A 17,561-nucleotide genomic window follows, 5' to 3' on the forward strand; every position below is an offset into this window, starting at 1 on the left:
TCTCAAAAAAAGAGAAAAAATAAAAATAAATAAATAAATAAACAAAACCAGGAGCTGAGGGAAGTAGGTGGAAATTAACTGACATTAGAAGTGAGCACGGCCAGGTGCGGGTGGCTTACACCTGTAATCCCAGCACTTTGGGAGACTGAGTGGATCGCTTCAGCCCAGGAGTTCGAGACCAGCCTGGGCAATGTGGTAAAACTGTCTTCACTAAAAATACAAAAATTAGCCGGGTGGGCCGGGCATGATGCCTCACGCCTGTAATCCCAGCACTTTGGGAGGCCGAGGTGGGCGGATCACCTGAGGTCAGTTTGAGACCAGCCTGACCAATATGGTGAAACCTTGTCTCTACTAAAAATACAAAAATTAGCCAGGTGTGGTGGTGGGCACCTGTAGTCCCAGCTACTTGGGAGGCTGAGACAGGAGAATTGCTTGAACCAGGGTGGTGGAGGTTGCAGTGAGCTGAGATCGTGCCACTGCACTCCAGCCTCGGCAACAAATATTCTCTAAAAAAAAAAAAAAAAAAATGGCGAGCAAATGTGAAGTAGAAAGTGGGGGGTGGAGGGGCAGAGAGCATTTAGACTGAAGTAGGTCATGGATACCCAGTCCAACCCTGCCCTTACTTTGTTCTAGCCTTTGAAGAAGGGAACATCTGAGATACACCTGTGGTGTCTCTGGTATGTGAAGCTAGTTTAACAGGCTTCTCAGGTAGTGTCACTGGAAAAAAAGAAAAGAGAAAACGTGTCATTTAGCTAAAGGGACCTGGAGTCAAGATGCAAAGGCTGGCAAGCTCCCTTCCTACGCTGTCTCTGTATTAGGAGGAAGAAACCTGGCCCCATAGGCAGGTCCCAATGTCACCCTTTGGAAAACCTGAATGGGAGAGGGGGTGGTACATTTCCAAGGAGGAAGTCAACCCTAAATGCCAAATACCAAATGAAGAGCGCAACCCAACCCAACCCAACCCAACCGCACCCCAAGGAAATGCATGAGGAACAATTGCTTTTCCACAGCCCAAAACTGTAGGCTGGAATACATGGGCTGGAATACATTAGCCAGGCGTGGTGGTGGGTGCCTGTAATCCATCCCAGCTACTCAGTAGGCTGAGGCAGGAGAATCGCTTGAACCGGGAGACGGAGATTGCAGTGAGCTGAGATTGCGCCACTGCACTCCAGCCTGGGTGACAGGAGCTTTGTGGGTTCTCTGGGGCCATGTAGGGGAAACCTAAGTCTCTCTGTCCCTGGTGAGCTTTACATGACCATGAAGCCAGGTTCCTTAATAGACCAACACGGACACAAATAATATGGATTAGCATCCAGAATCTACAAGGCACTCTTTTAACTCAACGATAAAAAGACAAGTAACCCAATTAAAAAGGGGCAAAGGATCTGAACAGACATTTCTCCAAAGATATACACATGGCCAATAAACACATGAAAAGATGCTGAACATCATTAGTCATTAGGGAAATGCACATCAAAACTACAACGAGATACCCACTTTACACCCTCTAGGATGGCAATAATCAAAAAGAAGGAAAATAAGTATTAGCAAGGATGCAGAGGAACTAGAGCCATCTTACATTGTTGGTGGGATGTAAAACGGCACAGCTGCTGTGGAAAAGCAGTCTCCTCAAAAAGTTAAACATACAGTTACCATATGGTCCAGGAAGTCCAAATGAACTGAAAACACATGTCCACCCAATAACTAGTACACGAACGTTCACAACAGCATTATTCATAACAGCCAAAATGTGGAGATATCTCAGATATCCATCAACTGATGAAGGGATAAACAAAATGTGATTTATCCACACAATGGAACATTATCTAGCCATAAAAAGGTTATAAAGTACTGATTCATGCTACAGTGTGGATAAACTTGGAAAATATTATGCTACATCAGAGAAGCTACGTGCACTGGCCATGGTAGCTCACGCCTGTAATCCCAGCACTTTGGGAGGCTGAGGCAGGTGTTTGAGGCCAAGAGTTCAAGATCAGCCTGGCCAACATGGAGAAAACCCATCTCTACTAAAAATACAAAAAGTAGCTGGTTGTGGTGGTACGTGCCTGTAGTCCCAGCTACTCGGGAAGCTGAGGCACGCGAATCGCTTGAACTCAGGAGGCAGAGGCAGAGCCGAAATGGCGCCACTGCACTCCAGCCTGGGTGACACAGTGAGACTCTGTCTCAAAAAAAAAAAAAAAAAAAAAAAGCTAGATGTAAAGGTAAGATGCTGGCCGGGCACGGTGGCTCAGCACCTGTAATCCCAGCACTTTGGGAGGCCGAGATGGGTGGATCACCTGAGGTTGGGAGTTCGAGACCAGCCTGACCAACATGGAGAAACCCCCGTCTCTACTAAAAATACAAAATTAGCTGGGCGTGGTGGTGAGCGCCTGTAATCCCAGCTACTCAGGAGGCTGAGGCAGGAGAATTGCTTGAACCTGGGAGGTGGAGGTTGCGGTGAGCCGAGATTGCGCCATTGCACTCCAGCCTGGGCAACAAGAGCGAAACTCTGTCTCCAAAAAAAAAAAAAAAGGTAAGATGCTGTGTGATTCCATTTTATGTAAAGTGAGTGTCCACAATAGGCAAATCCACAGAGACAGAGAGTAAATGATAAATGGTTGCCTAAGGTTGGAGGGAGAAGAGAATGAAATTGACTACTAATGGGCATGGGGTTTCTTTACAGGGTGATGGAAAATGTTCTGGAATTAGGTAGTGTTGATGGTTGTACAACTTTTGAATATTCAAAAACCACTGAGTTGTACACTTTACAGGAGTGGACTTTATGCTATATAAATTACATCTCAATTTTTTTTTTTTTTTGAGATGGAGTCTCACTCTGTAGCACGGGCTGGAGCGCAGTGGTGCAACGTTGGCTCACTGCAACCTCCGCCTCCTGGGCTCAAGTGATTCTCCTGCCTCAGCTTTCTGAGTAGCTGGGATTACAGGCACCTGCCACTATGCCCAGCTAATTTTTTTTTTGTATTTTTAGTAGAGACGGGGTTTCACCATGTTGGTCAGGCTGGTCTTGAACTCCTGACCTCGTGATTGGCCCTCCTCGGCCTCCCAGAGTGCTAGGATTACAGGCGTGTATATCTCAATTTTTAAAAAAGGCCGGGTGTAGTGGCTCATGCCTGTAATCCCAGCACTTTGGTTCAGGAGGTGGGAGGATCATTTCAGTCCAGAAGATTGGGACCAGCCTGGGCAACATAGTAAGAAAAAAAAGCAACAGCAGCAGCCCAAAGTAGGGGATTCTGGGCAAGGCACACTTACTATCATCCCCTAGAAGGTCACCAAGTAAATCACCAATGGAGCCTGGAACAGAAAAGGGACTGTCATGACTTCAGGAGGAAAGAAGAGTGGCCCTCATAAACATCAAGGCTTGAGACTCGCCAGAAGGCGTCAGAGCTTTCAGATGTTGGGACTTAGGCTTAGCTCTCCTTTCATTGGCCACAAGATGTTTTATAAGTCTCTGGCAACAAGTCACAAAGACTTGTTGAAATACCCCTAGGCAGAAATTTAAAATAACTATCTCAGGCTGGGCGCAGTGGCTCACATCTGCAATCCCAGCACTTTGGGAGGCCAAGGCGGGCAGATCACCTGAAGTCAGGAGTTTGAGACCAGCCTGACCAACATGGCGAAACCCCATCTCTACTAAAAATACAAAAAAACGGCCGGGCGCAGTGGCTCACACCTGTAATCCCAGCACTTAGTGAGGCCGAGGCGGGTGGATCATGATGAGGTCAGGAGATCGAGACCATCCTGGCTAACACGGTGAAACCCTGTCTCTACTAAAAATACAAAAAATTAGCCGGGTGTGGTGGCACGTGCCTGTAGTCCCAGGTACTCGGGAGGCTGAGGCAGGAGAATCACCTGAACCCGGGTGGTGGAGTTTGTAGTAAGCCGAGATTGCACCACTGCACTCCAGCCTGGGCGACAGAGCGAGATGCCGTCTCAAAAAACAACAAAAAAAACCCCAAAACTTAGCCGGGCATGGTGGCGCATCCCTGTAATCCCAGCTACTGGAGAGGCTGAGGCAGGAGAATTGCTTGAACTTGGGAGGCAGAGGTTGCAGTGAGCTGAGATCGCGCCACTGCATTCCAGCCTGGGTGACAGAGCAAGACGCTGTCTCAAAAACAAACAAACAAAAACAAAACAAAAATTAGCTGGGCATGGTGACACATGCCTGTATTCCCAATTACTGGGGAGGCTGAGGCAGAAGAATTGCTTGAAACTGGGAGGCAGAGGTTGCAGTGACCTGAGATCATGCCATTGCACTCTACCCTGGGAAACAGAGCAAGACTCCGTCTTTAAAAAAAAAAATTATCTCAAAGGATGATGGTGCAGATTTTCAGCAGAACCTATACTCTACCTGCCTACCATGACACACTGGCCAAAGATCAGTCTTCTAGACCCTGAACACAGCCCAGTGCAGCTCGTTGGGAAGAGTGCCCAAGATTTCTAGGCACATGGAAGCTACTTTCAGACACGTACGCTCCTTGTACCCTTCCATCTAAGACCCCCCCAGAACTGGTCTGGATGTCCTCATCAATGGCCACTTTCTGATGGAGGCATGTGGGGGAACCTAAGTATGAATATCTAATTCGATTCCCCCCACCAGCTTTCCCACCCTGAATCCCAACCACATATTTCTGGATACAGAGCCCAAGGAGAAGGATTTTTTCCAAAACCCCATATCTTATTTATGTCTGAACTTCTCTGAGGACCAGTGAGGCAGCATAAGGAAGACCATGCCTGCCTGCAGAATAATGGGAAGAACAGCAAGACTCTGATCAAAAACATTTTTTTTTTTGAGACGGAGTCTCGCTCTGTCACCCAGGCTGGAGTGCAGCGGCGCGATCTCGGCTCACTGCAACCTCTGCCTCCTGGGTTCACGCCATTCTCCTGCCTCAGCCTCCTGAGTAGCTGGGACTACAGGCGCCCGCCACCACGCCCGGCTAATTTTTTGTATTTTTAGTAGAGACGGGGTTTCATTGTGTTAGCCAGGATGGTCTCGATCTCCTGACCTCATGATCCACCCGCCTCGGCCTCCCAAAGTGCTGGGATTACAGGCATGAGCCACCATGCCTGGCCCAAAAACATTTAAATAAACACACGTCTCATTGTTCCAGGACCAAAGGGGAAAAAGATACATATTTGGCTTAAGAGTAATGTTCCATCTCTCCACTCACCTTTCCATCTCTTCTTGGTTTTTGGCGCCTAAAATAGGAAAAACAAATCACATCAAGAAAACCAAACAGTGAACACAGGTGGAAATTGGCAATGCAGAATGAATTGTGTTGCCTTTTGCCAAGTAACCAGAGGCAAGAGCACCAATGGCATCTAGAGATGTAAGTCCTTTATGCGTTCCTATAGTTTCTGAGAACGGACTCATTCAGAGCCTGGAAACAGCCCCACTAACCAGCGATGGGTGCCAATGGGCGGGCAGGTCACTCCTTTCCCAGACACGACATGCAAACCCTCCCAGCCGAGATGTCATGTGACCGGAAATATCTTCTATTCCATGCCCCTGACTCCTCAATACCAGTGACAGACACTTAAAAACGCTTCCAGCTGGACACTCAGAGTCTCAGAAGAAACCTTGGTTATCGAAAGTTTGGTATCAGTGCCACCTCCTGTCACTCTTCTCCAGGGTCTCCATCCTGGTCCTTGCCGCCCAGCCCCCAGAGTGTTGCATGCAGTCAAGATCTTTAGGGATGCAGGATGGGAGGCATGTTCGCTTTCCATGCATGTTACTCTGAACTCTGCTTACCATCTCACGGCTCTCGGGGGTGCTCGCAGCTCCTCCACAGCACTGGCCAGCTCATCTGGATTCTGCCCACATCAGGCTCATACTCCCTAATGAAGAAAATTAAAGTGGTTGCTTAAAAATGATGTAGCTTTGGCTGGGCGCCGTGCCTCACGCCCATAATCCCAGCACTTTCAGAGGCCAAGGCGGGGGGATCACCTGAGGTCAGGAGTTCAAGACCAGCCTGGCCAACATGGTGAAACCCTGTCTCTACTAAAAACACAAAAATTAGCTGGGTGTGGTGGTATACATCTGTAATCCCAGCTACTCAGGAGGCTGAGGCAAGAGACTCGTTTGAACCTGGGAGGTGGAAGCTGCAGTGAGCCAAGACCGCGCCACTGCACTCCAACCTAGGCAACAGAGTGAGATTCCATCTCAAAAAAAAAAAGAGACCGGGCGCGGTGGCTCATGCCTGTAATCCCAAAACTCTCTGGGAGGCCGAAGCGGGTGGACCACCTGAGGTCAGGAGTTTGTGACCAGCTTGGCCAACATGGTGAAACCCCATCTCTACTAAAAAATACAAAAAATTAGCTGGGTGTGGTGGCAGGCCCCTGTAATCCCAGCTACTCGGCAGGCTGAGGCAGGAGAATCTCTTGAACCCGCTAGACGGAGGTTGCAGTGAGCTGAGATCATGCTATGCATTCTAGCCTGGGCAACAGAGCAAGACTCCATCTCAAAAAAAAAAAAGATGTAGGTTTAACAGCATGAATCCAAGGGTTATCAAAGCTTCTCTCACTTTGCCCATTCAAGAGGTAAGGCCCATTTCCATAAATTAAAAATTCCTTATAGGGGATGCACTTCAGAAGAGGAGCAAAGTACTCTCAGGCTGGGTGCGGTGGCTCACACCTGTTATCCTAGCACTTTGGGAGGCTGAAGTGGGCAGATCACTTGAGGTCAGGAGTTCAAGACCAGCCTGACCAACATGGTGAAACGCTGTCTCTACTAAAAATACAAAAATTAGCTGGGCATGGTGGCATATGCCTGTAATCTCAACTACTCAGGAGGCTGAGGCAGGAGACTAGCTTGAACCTAGGAGGAGAAGGTTGCAGTGAGCTGAGATCGCCTCACTGCACTCCAGCCTGGGCAACATGCGAGACTCTGTCTCAAAAAAAAAAAAAAAGTGCTCTGGATAACTTAATGGGCTTTCTGAGGCTTTGAAATTACTTGAAAAAAGGGCAGTGGCCATCATCCCTTACCCTGAAAGCCGATGCAGCAAGTGGCAAGTACTCATTTCAGAAAGGAGGTGGGTGCCTGGCACCAAGGCTGAAACCCTTTCCCGGGCAACACCCATGACTACTTTCTAGGCAGCATTTAGCACAAAAGCAGGTATGAACTCTGGTTACTCTTTGATATTCTTTTTCTTTTAAAATTTTTTTTTAGAGACAGGGTCTCACCATGTTACTCAGTTTGGTATTGAACTCTGGGGCTCAAGCAATCCTCCTGCGTTGGTCTTCCAAAGTGCTGGGATTACAGGTGTGAGCCACCACATCCAGCAACACGATTTTCACTGACAGTGGAAATATTTCCCTTTACATAGGCAGTAAATCTGACCCACTGAGAACAGTTTTCCTCGGAATTAGCTCTCTCCCTCCCCCTCCTCCACTTTACCAAAACCCACCTACAGGATGTCCTGGAAGAAAGGAGTCAGAGGGGTCCTCTCTATGTCCCAGGTGTTGGCCTGTCCTGTTATTGGAATGCAAGGGTTATCTGGGCTTAGCTACAGAGCCCACCCTGAATACATGTGTTTTGTTTTCTTTTTTTCGACAGAGTCTTGCTCTGTTGCCCAGGCTGGATTGCAGTGGTGTGATGTTGGCTCACCACAACCTCAGCCTCCCGGGTTCAAGCGAATCTCCTGCCTCAGCCTCCCGAGTAGCTGGGAATACAGGCACGCGCCACCATGCCCGGTTAATTTTTGTATTTTTAGTAGAGACGGGGTTTCACTGTTGGCCAGGCTGGTCTCGAACTCCTGACCTCGTGATCTGCCCACCTCGGCCTCCCAAAGTGCTAGGATTACAGGTGTGAGCCACTACGCCTGGCCTTCTTTCTTTCTTTTTTTTTCCAGACAGGGTCTCTCTCTGTTGCCCAGGCTGGAGTGCAGTGGCACGATCACAGCTCTCACAGCTCACTGCAGCCTCGACCTCCTTGGGCTCAGGCGATCCTCCAATCTCAACCTCCCTAGCAGCTGGGACCACAGGCACACGCCACCATGTCCGGCAAATTTAAAAACTTTTTTGTAGAGACGGGTCTCCCTATGTTGCCCAGGGTCGTCCCAAACGCCTGGCCTCAAGTGATCCTCCCGTCTTGGCCTCCCAAAGTGTTGGGATTACAGGCGTGAGCCACCGTGCCCGGCCTTGTGTTTCTTTTTCTCTGCAATGGCGACTTCACGACTTACAAGTCCAAATGTGTCCCATAACACATCAAGGAACTTCTGGCATCTCCTATCGATCCTGCAGGGGCTTCTCAGACTATGGGGATTTTCTAGGCGTGGTTTGCCAAGGCCAAAGGTCTACAGAGTAACCCCGTCCCCACATGTTTTCAGCCGACTCCATGCCAGGCGTTTTACAGATCCCGAGACCACCTCTAAGCAAGACCCCTAACCGGAGTCGCCCCTCCGTCCCGAGACTCCTCGCCCCTCAATGCGTCACCCTTCTGAGCGCCCGGCCTATCTGGCCCCCGAGCGCAGCCTGTAACGCTCTCAGCCCCTGAAGCCTCCCGTTACGCGCCGTGCCCCCGGAGATGTGGCCGATGGGACCAGCGCCGGCCCTGGCTCCATTCGGGTCGCCCGCCTGGCCAGGCCTGGCCTCCAGCTTCCAGGCGCTGCCGTCACCCTCAGCCTTCCGGCCTCCCGCGGAAAGGCGGGCGCGAGGCATCCTGGGAGTCGCAGTCTGCGGTCTGCTCACCTGCCCGCACCGAGGAGGCGGGGACGCCGTGAGGAACTACAGCTCCCAGGGAGCCGCGCGCGCCGTTGGCGGGGCCAGGCTTCTGCCGGCGGCGGGCACGTTGCTAGGAGCTGCCCCAACGCCTCTCCCGGAAGAGGGCGCCAGGCTCAAAGGCCCTCTTGGGAACTGCCGGGCTGCTTATAAGTTTCTCCTGCCCACTTCTGAGGGCTGACACGTGGCCAGCGCGGAGGCGTGAGAAACGTGTTGATATTGGGAGGTTGACGGGTGAATCCACAAATTCACCCGTGTTTATTCCACACCCCAAAGCTTGAGGGAAGTGACTGACCTGTTAATGATCCAATCAAAGCTGTATAGCCAGACTGAAACCCAATACTGTCGCCCCACAAAAAGATTGTCACATTTTTTTCTAGTATGTGCTAATTATGAATTTTATTAAGGTTTATTCAATGTCACAGAGGAAAGAACGGTTTGTAGTTTGGCTTACCCGCAGTGCTGTGACAGCAGGTCACAGCTGTCCAACCATGATCCATTCACATGCTCTGGCCCCGTGCCCCTCGTCCTCCCACCCCTACCCCCACAGGACACTATTAAGCCAGGGCTGGCTAACAACATATGCTAAATGCATCTTCTCAGGTATGAACCAAACTCAAGCCACAACAGCAAAGGGGGAAAAAGGTAGCAAAGTAATTATGTGCTCCCAAGGCATACAGTCACTTAGCTGAATCCATAACAATTGGAAATAAAAAGGCATTTATGAAGTGTAGTCCACAGTCTGAATGTGGAAGGTGGAAGATCACACATTTACTAATCTAAGAAACACTCAAAACATATTTTGGTTCAGAATTCTAAAAAATCCCCAATTTTCCATGATCTTCCCAAGACAACCAATGACCCACTTAAATTTAAGGCAAAAACACCCTTGAATCTAGGAATGTGCACATATGCAACAGCTAACATCTGGTAACTCTAGCAATGTTCCTTATATGTTTCTGTGTTTACTATCATGACCATAGGAAGAAGTACTGGAAAATTTAGTAAGTGTGGACAGTTAAAAGCAAAACACTGGCCGGGCGCGGTAGCTCACGCCTGTAATCCCAGCACTTCGGGAGGCCGAGGTGGGTGGATCACAAGGTCAGGAGTTCAAGACCAGCCTGGCCAACTTGGTGAAACCCCTTCTCTACTAAAAATACAAAAAAATTAGACGGGCATGGCGGCAGGCACTGTAATCCCAGCTACTCAGGAGGCTGAGGCAGAGAATTGCTTGAACCCGGGAGGCGGAGGTTGCAGTGAGCCAAGATTTTGCCGCTGCACTCTAGCCTGGGTGAAACAGCAAGACAGCGTCTCCAAAAAAAAAGCAAAACCCCACCACCATCCGTATTTTAAAATAAAAAGTCGTTTTAGTCAATTACAGTGTGACTTGTTCTAATCCTCCAAGAATGGAGTAGTAAATAAACAGCAGAAATGACTTCCCTGCATTATTTCATGAAGATGATCAAAACCTTTATCTAAGTCAGAACATCAACAAGACTCTTGGTCTCAGGTCATCAATTTCCTGGCACTCCTCTCTCTAGCTGCAGTAGCAGCTACTGCTTGAAGACAACCTATATATCCCAGGCATACCCTCTACATGTATAAAAAGATGTGCAGGTGTTACAGACCACCTACACCTAATTCACTTCCTTTCTAATAAGATGGATGGAGTAACTCGGAAAAGGGAGAGGATGGATTTTGAGCCGCAGTTGTCTAAAGAATTATTGATTCACAGGGATCTCAAAGATTATGCATTTGAAGAGTTTTATTTCTCCACCCAAAGCCCTGCAGTGAAGAAAACCCAAGAATTAAGATGTAACGTTGGCTGGGCGAGGTGGCTTGTGGCTTATGCCTGTAATCCCAGCACTTTGGGAGGGGTGGGGGGAGTGGGGGTGCGGATCACCTGGCCAACATGGTGAAACCCCATCTCTGCTCAAAATACAAAAATTAGCTGAGCGTGATGGCAGGTGCCTGTAATCCCAGCTACTCAGGAGGCTGAGGTGGGAGAATTGCTGGAACCCGGGAGGTGAAGATTGCAGTGAAGTCGAGATCGCACCATTGCATTCCCGCCTGGGTGAGAGCGAGACTCCGTCTCAAAAAAAAAAGTAACGTGTTGGCCCAGCGCAGTAGCTCACTCCTGTAATCCCAACCCTCTGGGAGGTCTGAGGTGGGAGGATCACCTGAGGCTAGGAGTTCATGACGGGCCCAAGGCAACATAGCCATACCCTATCTCCAAAAATAAAAAAATTAAAAATTAGCCAGGTGTGGTGGTGTGCACCAGTAATCCCAGCTTAGAGGAGGCCAAGGCAGGAGGATCACTTGAGCCCAAGAGTTGGTGGCCAAAGTGTGCTACAATCACACCACTGCATTCCAGCCTGGGTGAGAGTGAGACCCTCATGGGGTGGAAAAAAAAGATCTAACATGTTAACTTTAGGAACTATAAAATGCCTTCAGGTGTATGTAATCTGAAATTACAAGTGGTGACTTCTCAGAAAGCCTATGAACATAGTGAATATTGTAATGTTCTGAAGATAAGCTGATACTTAGTACTGATATGTTCTAAAGACAAGAACATGAGGGCCCCAAAGGCTGTGTCATCAGCTCTGCTTTGAGGTCACTAATTTTTAAATACAGAGCATAAAGTAGAACTCCAAACACTTGGGCAAGAAGAATCCATTGCAAATAGCCAACACATTTCTATTAAACCTCACATTTTCAATTTCGTATTTGGTTGAGAATACTTTTTTTAAAAAGGCTTAAATCAGTATTATCTAACACACAAAAAAAATCTCATTAATTCTCCTCACTCTGGGCCAGGTGCTGTGGCTCACACCTATAATCTCAGCACTTTGGGAGGCTGAGGTGAAATGATCGCTTGAGCCCAGGAGTCTGAGACCAGCCTGGGCAACATGGCAAAACCCCGTCTCTACAAAAAAAATAGAACAAATTAGCTGGGCGTGGTGGCACGTGCCTGTGGTCCCAGCTACTCAGGAGACTGAGGAGGGAGGACCATTTGAACCCGGGAGGCAGAGGTCACAGTGAGCCAAGATCCCACCACTGCACTCCAGTCTGGGTGACAGAGTGATACCCTGTCTCAAAAAGATAAAAATAAAATTCCTACTCAGTAATTTTGGAGAAGACAAGGTTAAAATGTATCTTTGTACTTGTGAAAATGGCTCACCAAATTTTGAATCCAACAGACCCAAACTTGTCAGTGGCAGTCTAGTGTGGTAGAGAGCAAACTGCACTTGCCACTTCCTTTAAGGTACAGCCAACAGATGTGTACCAAGTACTTCCAAGGACTCCTAAAGTGACTGGAGCCACTCACAACTATTGCTACAACTGCAGTAATTACAGCTGATTTACAGCTGTCCACTCAGGCAGGTATCACTCCTTCCTTTTTTGTTCTTAGTGTTGCCTAAATCTAATAAACCTCTATTCTAAATTTCTTCATAATTTAAACCTATGTTTAATTGTGTGGCATATTTTTTCTCTCTTAATAGTACAAATCAGTGAGGTTTACTCTATCTTTATTCTTGATTATATTGAACAAAGTTCAAGACAGAACATTCCAATATTAATAAAAATAGCATCAAATGTCAGATTTAGATTTTATTTATTTTATTTTTTTGAGATGGAGTCTCACTCAGCCACCCAGGCTGGAGTGTAGTGGCACCATCTTGGCTCACTGCAACCTCTACACCCCAGGTTCAAGCGATTCTCCTGCCTCAGCCTCCCGAGTAGCTGGGACTACAGGTGTGTGCCACCACCATGCCCAGCTAATTTTTGTATTTTTTTCAGTAGAGACGGGGTTTTACCATGTTGGCCAGGATGGTCTCAAACTCCTGACCTCAGGTGATCCACCTGCTTCGGCCTCCCAAAGTGCTTGGATCACAGGCGTAAGCCACCGCGCCCGGCCCCAGATTTAGATTTTAAATAAAACGTGAGATACTGGGTCAAAGGGGGCTCTGCAGGTCGATGATCTCCTCAAACCTGCAAAGATATCCCATCTATGCAACTGGATTAGGGGGGTGTCATTCCAAACACCCTCAGATCCTGCCCAGATATTCATCTGTGAACAAGGTATTTCAAAACTAATTTTGAAACAATTCTACATCTAGCAGGTCAGTTTATCATTTTCCAGAATCTGAACTACTGTCAAGATAGACTCAAGTGAGATTAACACAGGGTTAATCTTCAATCTTAACACAATTATCAATTAGTTCTCCCAGTGGAAAGATTAAGGCTTTTATCAACATGTAGCATTTCTGCTGTAACCTATAAGTCTCATATTATCAGTTCCCCAGGATAGATAGATATTATGTCAGGTCCCAAGATAGGAGTTATATTTCCATGGAATTAAGCCATATTCTCAGGACTGATTCTAGAACAGCTGGTTGGTTTCATGAGGCATATAGCGTAGATTAAAAAAAAACAAAACCAAAGTGACTTACATTGACTTTAAGAAAAAATTAATTAAGATGTATTTAACCTTTAAATATAGAATGATTGTGTAAATTAGATTTCAACTGAAAGGACAATTAGTGATTCAGAGAAAGCTCCTAGAAATAAACTGAAAACAAAGCCATACATAGAGTAAGAAATAGAACCTACGGAACTTCCATTTTTCTAACTATATTTTTTTGTGTTTGTTTTCTCCCAGTTGTTAAAAAAAAAAAAACAAAAACCTCACAGTTTCAATGATTATATTTTCTGAACCAAAAATCAGAACACATGGTTTGTCTCAAAGGGTTTTTCTGTGCTACGTCTGGGAGTGAGGTGACCTCAGTGACATTTTTTTTAATGCCAAATACAGTAACCTCCAAGCTTTTAATGGCTTATGCCAAGATGACAGAATATGTGAAATCTGATTGTTTGAGTTACACTCTGCACTCCAAAGTTACAACAGTGCCACAGCTGAGAGGTCTCCCTATACTTCCTACTGTGACAATTGAGCGATCCTTCAATGGAAAATTCCTAATTACACGAGACAATGGTCCTACAGTAGGCCCATGCGGAGTAAGTTCCCTCGTTGGAAAAATGCTAGCATGAATAGCTTGATAAACGCAATCCATCAGCAAAGGAGAGCAAGCAGGCAGAGACTGTGCCAAGCAGAAACTCATTCGCATCAAGTTTTCCAATAAGTTTCCTTCCCCCAGTCCCTTTTCTTCAATCCTGCTTTTAAGCCAGGCCCCAGGGTAAGTCTGGTAGAACACTGAGCAGGAAAGCTTGGAAGGGTTCTACACCACTTCAAAAATACCTTTGCTTAAAAACACTTATATAGCCAGTGATTAGCAATTAAAATGTGAAAATAATCAACTACTTAGTAGTTAAATTCTGCTAATGATCAAAAGTCATAGTCTACTGGGATCAGCAGCATTACAAAAGGAAATCATATCGCATTTCTTAAGCTTTTTCTGAATGGTTTAACAGGTCTCTTTCAGTGTTAATTGCACTTAAAACATCTGCTTTTTTTCATTTAATCTCTGAAATCTGTTCATTTTTTTCCCTCCATTTATAAAAAGGGGTCAATTTATCATTTGCTCCATAGCTATTTGAATTCAAAAAAGATTCCACACAGATTTGAGTTGCACAAAGGCGCTTTCTGGAGCAGATTAAACTTGTCCTTGTGACACTTCAGAGCTTGGACTGCAGTGACTTCAGGTGCTTGTAAGATTCGTGGACCTGTGGGGAAAGGAGAGAGAAGAACTACTAATAAAGAGTTTGCCATGTTAAATAGTATACTGTTTGTTTGTTTGTTTGTTTGTTTTTTTGAGACTGAGTCCTGCTCTGTTGCTCAGGCTGGAGTGCAGTGGCACAATCTTGGCTCACTACAGCCTCTGCCTCCCAGACTCCAGCGATCTTCCCACCTCAGCCTCCCGAGTCACTAGAACTACAGGTGTGTGCCATGACACCTGGCTGCTACTATTTGTATTTTTTTGTAGAGATGGGGGTTTACCATGTTGGCCAGGCTGGTCTAGAACTCCTCAATTCAAGTGATCCACCCACCTCAGCCTCCCAAAGTGCTAGGATTACAGGCGTGAGCCACTGTGCCCAGCCTGTGGTTGTTTCTGAAGAGTCCTTATCTTTTAGAGCTATGCATTGAATTATTTATGGATAAAATTATCTGATGTCTTAGTTTTTTTTTTTTTTGAAACGGAGCTTCGCTCTTGTTGCCCAGGCTGGAGTGCAATGGCATGGTCTCGGCTCACCGCAACCTCCGCCTCCCAGGTTCAAGCAATTCTCCTGCCTCAGCCTCCCGAGTAGCTGGGATTATAGGCATGCGCCACTGCGCCTGGCTAATTTTGTATTTTTAGTAGAAACAAGGTTTCTCCATGTTGGTCAGGCTGGTCTCAAACTCCCGACCTCAAGTGATCCACCTGCCTCGGCCTCCCAGAGTGCTGGGATTACAGGTGTGCATCACTGAGCCTGGCCCTGATGTCTTAGATTTATTTCAAAATAGTCCCCAGGAGGAGGGGGATGAAGGTTCAGATGAAACACAACTAGCCACGAGGTGATAGTCATTGCTGCTAGACAAAGGGTGTACCAAAGAGCACTATGGAATTCTCTTTTTGTATATTTTATTCTATTTGTGTGTGTGTGTGTGTGTGTGTGTGTATATATATATATATATATATTTTTTGAGACGGAGTTTTGCTCGTCACCCAGGCTGGAGTGCAATGGCACGAACATGGCTCACTGCAACCTCCGCCTCCTGGGTTCTCCCGGGTTCAAGCTGAGGCAGGAGAATTCCCGAGTAGCTGGGACTACAGCCGTGCACCACTACCACCCGGCTGTTTTTTTGTATTTTTAGTAGAGACTGGGTTTCACCATTTTAGCCAGGCTAGTCTCGAACTCCTGACCTCAGGTGATCTGCCCACTCGGCCTCCCACAGTGCTGGGATTACAGGTGTGAGCCAATGTGCCTGGCCTGTATATATTTTTAAATGTTCAATTCGTTATCAAAAATTGAAATTGATTAAGACCCTGGTTACTGTGGGAACAACCCAATTCCCTTCTGAACCTGTTGCTCAAATAAAGTGACCGTCAGAAGTGGCCATGGTACTTTCAGAGCTTTCACAGATAAATCCCCTTCCAGAGGCCTTTCCTGCTTCAATATTTAAGTGAAGACTTTAAAAAAGGTGCAGAGACACTGGATTTTTACCTCTGCTTTGTTCAGTGGGGAGTTCTTAGCCCACTCAAACAAGTTTTCATACACATTCCCATCATAGCGGCCAAGCACAGAGCCAAGTGTCACATCCTGAAAATCAAATGCATCAACCAAAGCAACAGCATCTGAGCGAATCAGAGTGAGTAACTCCTTTACATGCTGGTTTACTTGCGTAATCTGAGGCTCTGTCATGATGCTCCCCTAAAAGAGACCAAAATAAGTAAATAAAACATATATATGTATATAGATAGACATAACTATATGCATATACAGCTATAAAGCAGACGACAATTATTTTTTTCTTTTTTTTTTTTTTTGAGACTGAGTTTCACTCTTGTTGCCCAGGCTGGAGTACAATGGTGTGATCTTGGCTCACCGCAATCTCCGCCTTCCGGGTTCAAGCGATTCTCCTCCCACGGCCTCCCAAATAGCTGGGATTACAGGCATGCGCCAGCACGCCTGGCTAATTTTGTATTTTTAGTAGAGATGGGGTTTCTCCATGTTGGTCAGGCTGGTCTCAAACTCCTGACCTCAGGTGATCCACCCGCCTTGGCCAAAGTGTTGGGAATTACAGGCATGAGCCACTGTGCCTGGCTATTTTTCCTTTTTTTTTTTTTTGAGACAGAGTCTTGTTCTGTCGCCCAGGCTGGCGTGCAGTGGTGCCATCTTGGCTCACTGCAACCTCTGCCTCCAGGGTTCAAATGACTCTCATGCCTCAGCCTCTCTAGTAGCTGGGATTACAGGCGTGCACCACTGCACCCGGCTAATTTTTGTATTTTTAGTAGAGACAGGGTTTCACCAGGCCGGGCTGGTCTTGAACTCCTGACCTCAAGTGATCACCGTACCCGCCTTGGGCTCCCAAAGTGCTGGGATTACAGGCGTGAGCCACCGTGCCCGGCCAACAATTATTTTTCTTAAAACAACAACAACAAAAGACTTATACTTAGAAAATACTGACCTGAAGGAAATCCCCCGCGTTCTGACTGATTCCATACAGAGAATACAGCAGACATAAATTCCTTAAGACAGCTTGAATGGCTTTATCTTGAATTTTGAGGAGTTTTTCTGAAAAGAGCTTAACTACCACATAGTGGCAATGTGCCTAAGATTAAAAAGAAAACACCAGAGTTTGAGAACCTTGGAAAAAGATTCAATACACAGTGACTACGGTTTCTGTATCAGAAAATGCGGGATGCTAGGGGCAGGGAAGGGGAAAAAGAGAGAACTACCACTGACCTCACTTGCTCGAACAAGGTCAACAGAAGTTAGGTTCCACGCTACCTCCTTGCTTTTTCTGTGAATCACTTCTTTTTGAAGGTTTTTTGCAGCAATTTCTACTAATCTGTTAAGACACAGATTGGAGGTCTGAGGAAATGATCAACAGTATTCACGCCCTTCTTGTCATCTGTCAGGGCCCCAGCCCCACTGCTGCGTATTCCAGCTCTTGAGGGAGAGCTCACCTGGCTGCACGGAGTTTATATGCTTCGGTTAGGCTTTCCGGGCTGTGGATATCCACCATGGTTGGCCAGACTGCTACCTGCTGTGGCTGGATGCGTTGACTGGGCAGGTCGTTCAAATAGGACACCATGCCACACACCAACTTTCCTGAGTGCACCTGGTCATAGCTTTTCATCAGGAACCTAAAAGTCACCAGT

At 46.8% G+C, this 17,561-nt stretch overlaps 2 protein-coding genes across 47 annotated transcripts in view; both read right to left on the bottom strand.

Moving 5' to 3' along the window:
* The window catches only part of FBF1 (Fas binding factor 1), a 31,750-nt gene extending 22,629 nt beyond the window's left edge, over nt 1–9,121 (bottom strand). For 5 of the 44 annotated variants that reach the window (XM_054537370.2, XM_054537363.1, XM_054537361.2 and 2 more), the window contains exons 1-6: nt 8,530–8,668; nt 7,425–7,489; nt 5,771–5,856; nt 5,190–5,217; nt 3,271–3,312; nt 624–717 (exon numbers count right to left, since the gene is read on the bottom strand). In XM_054537370.2, the coding sequence (XP_054393345.1) occupies nt 624–717; nt 3,271–3,312; nt 5,190–5,217; nt 5,771–5,773 (167 nt within the window). In that variant the 5' untranslated portion in view covers nt 5,774–5,856; nt 7,425–7,489; nt 8,530–8,668. Of the gene's footprint in view, nt 1–623; nt 718–3,270; nt 3,313–5,189; nt 5,218–5,770; nt 5,857–7,200; nt 7,314–7,424 lie in introns of those variants that run through there. The other 39 variants (XM_063718962.1, XM_063718954.1, XM_063718959.1 and 36 more) reach the window with 20 other exon arrangements.
* Nucleotides 9,122–13,425: 4,304 nt separating this feature from the next.
* ACOX1 (acyl-CoA oxidase 1) overlaps nt 13,426–17,561 on the bottom strand; it is a 32,894-nt gene continuing 28,758 nt past the window's right edge. The window contains exons 10-14 of one of the 3 annotated variants that reach the window (XM_054535141.2): nt 17,367–17,546; nt 17,143–17,248; nt 16,865–17,008; nt 15,901–16,107; nt 13,426–14,421 (exon numbers count right to left, since the gene is read on the bottom strand). In XM_054535141.2, coding sequence (XP_054391116.2) covers nt 14,374–14,421; nt 15,901–16,107; nt 16,865–17,008; nt 17,143–17,248; nt 17,367–17,546 — 685 coding nt within the window. In that variant the 3' untranslated portion in view covers nt 13,426–14,373. 3 annotated transcript variants of the gene reach the window in all.

This window comes from Pongo abelii, chromosome 19 (genome assembly GCF_028885655.2).
Source record: "Pongo abelii isolate AG06213 chromosome 19, NHGRI_mPonAbe1-v2.0_pri, whole genome shotgun sequence".
In the NCBI taxonomy this organism is placed as follows: domain Eukaryota; kingdom Metazoa; phylum Chordata; class Mammalia; order Primates; family Hominidae; genus Pongo; species Pongo abelii.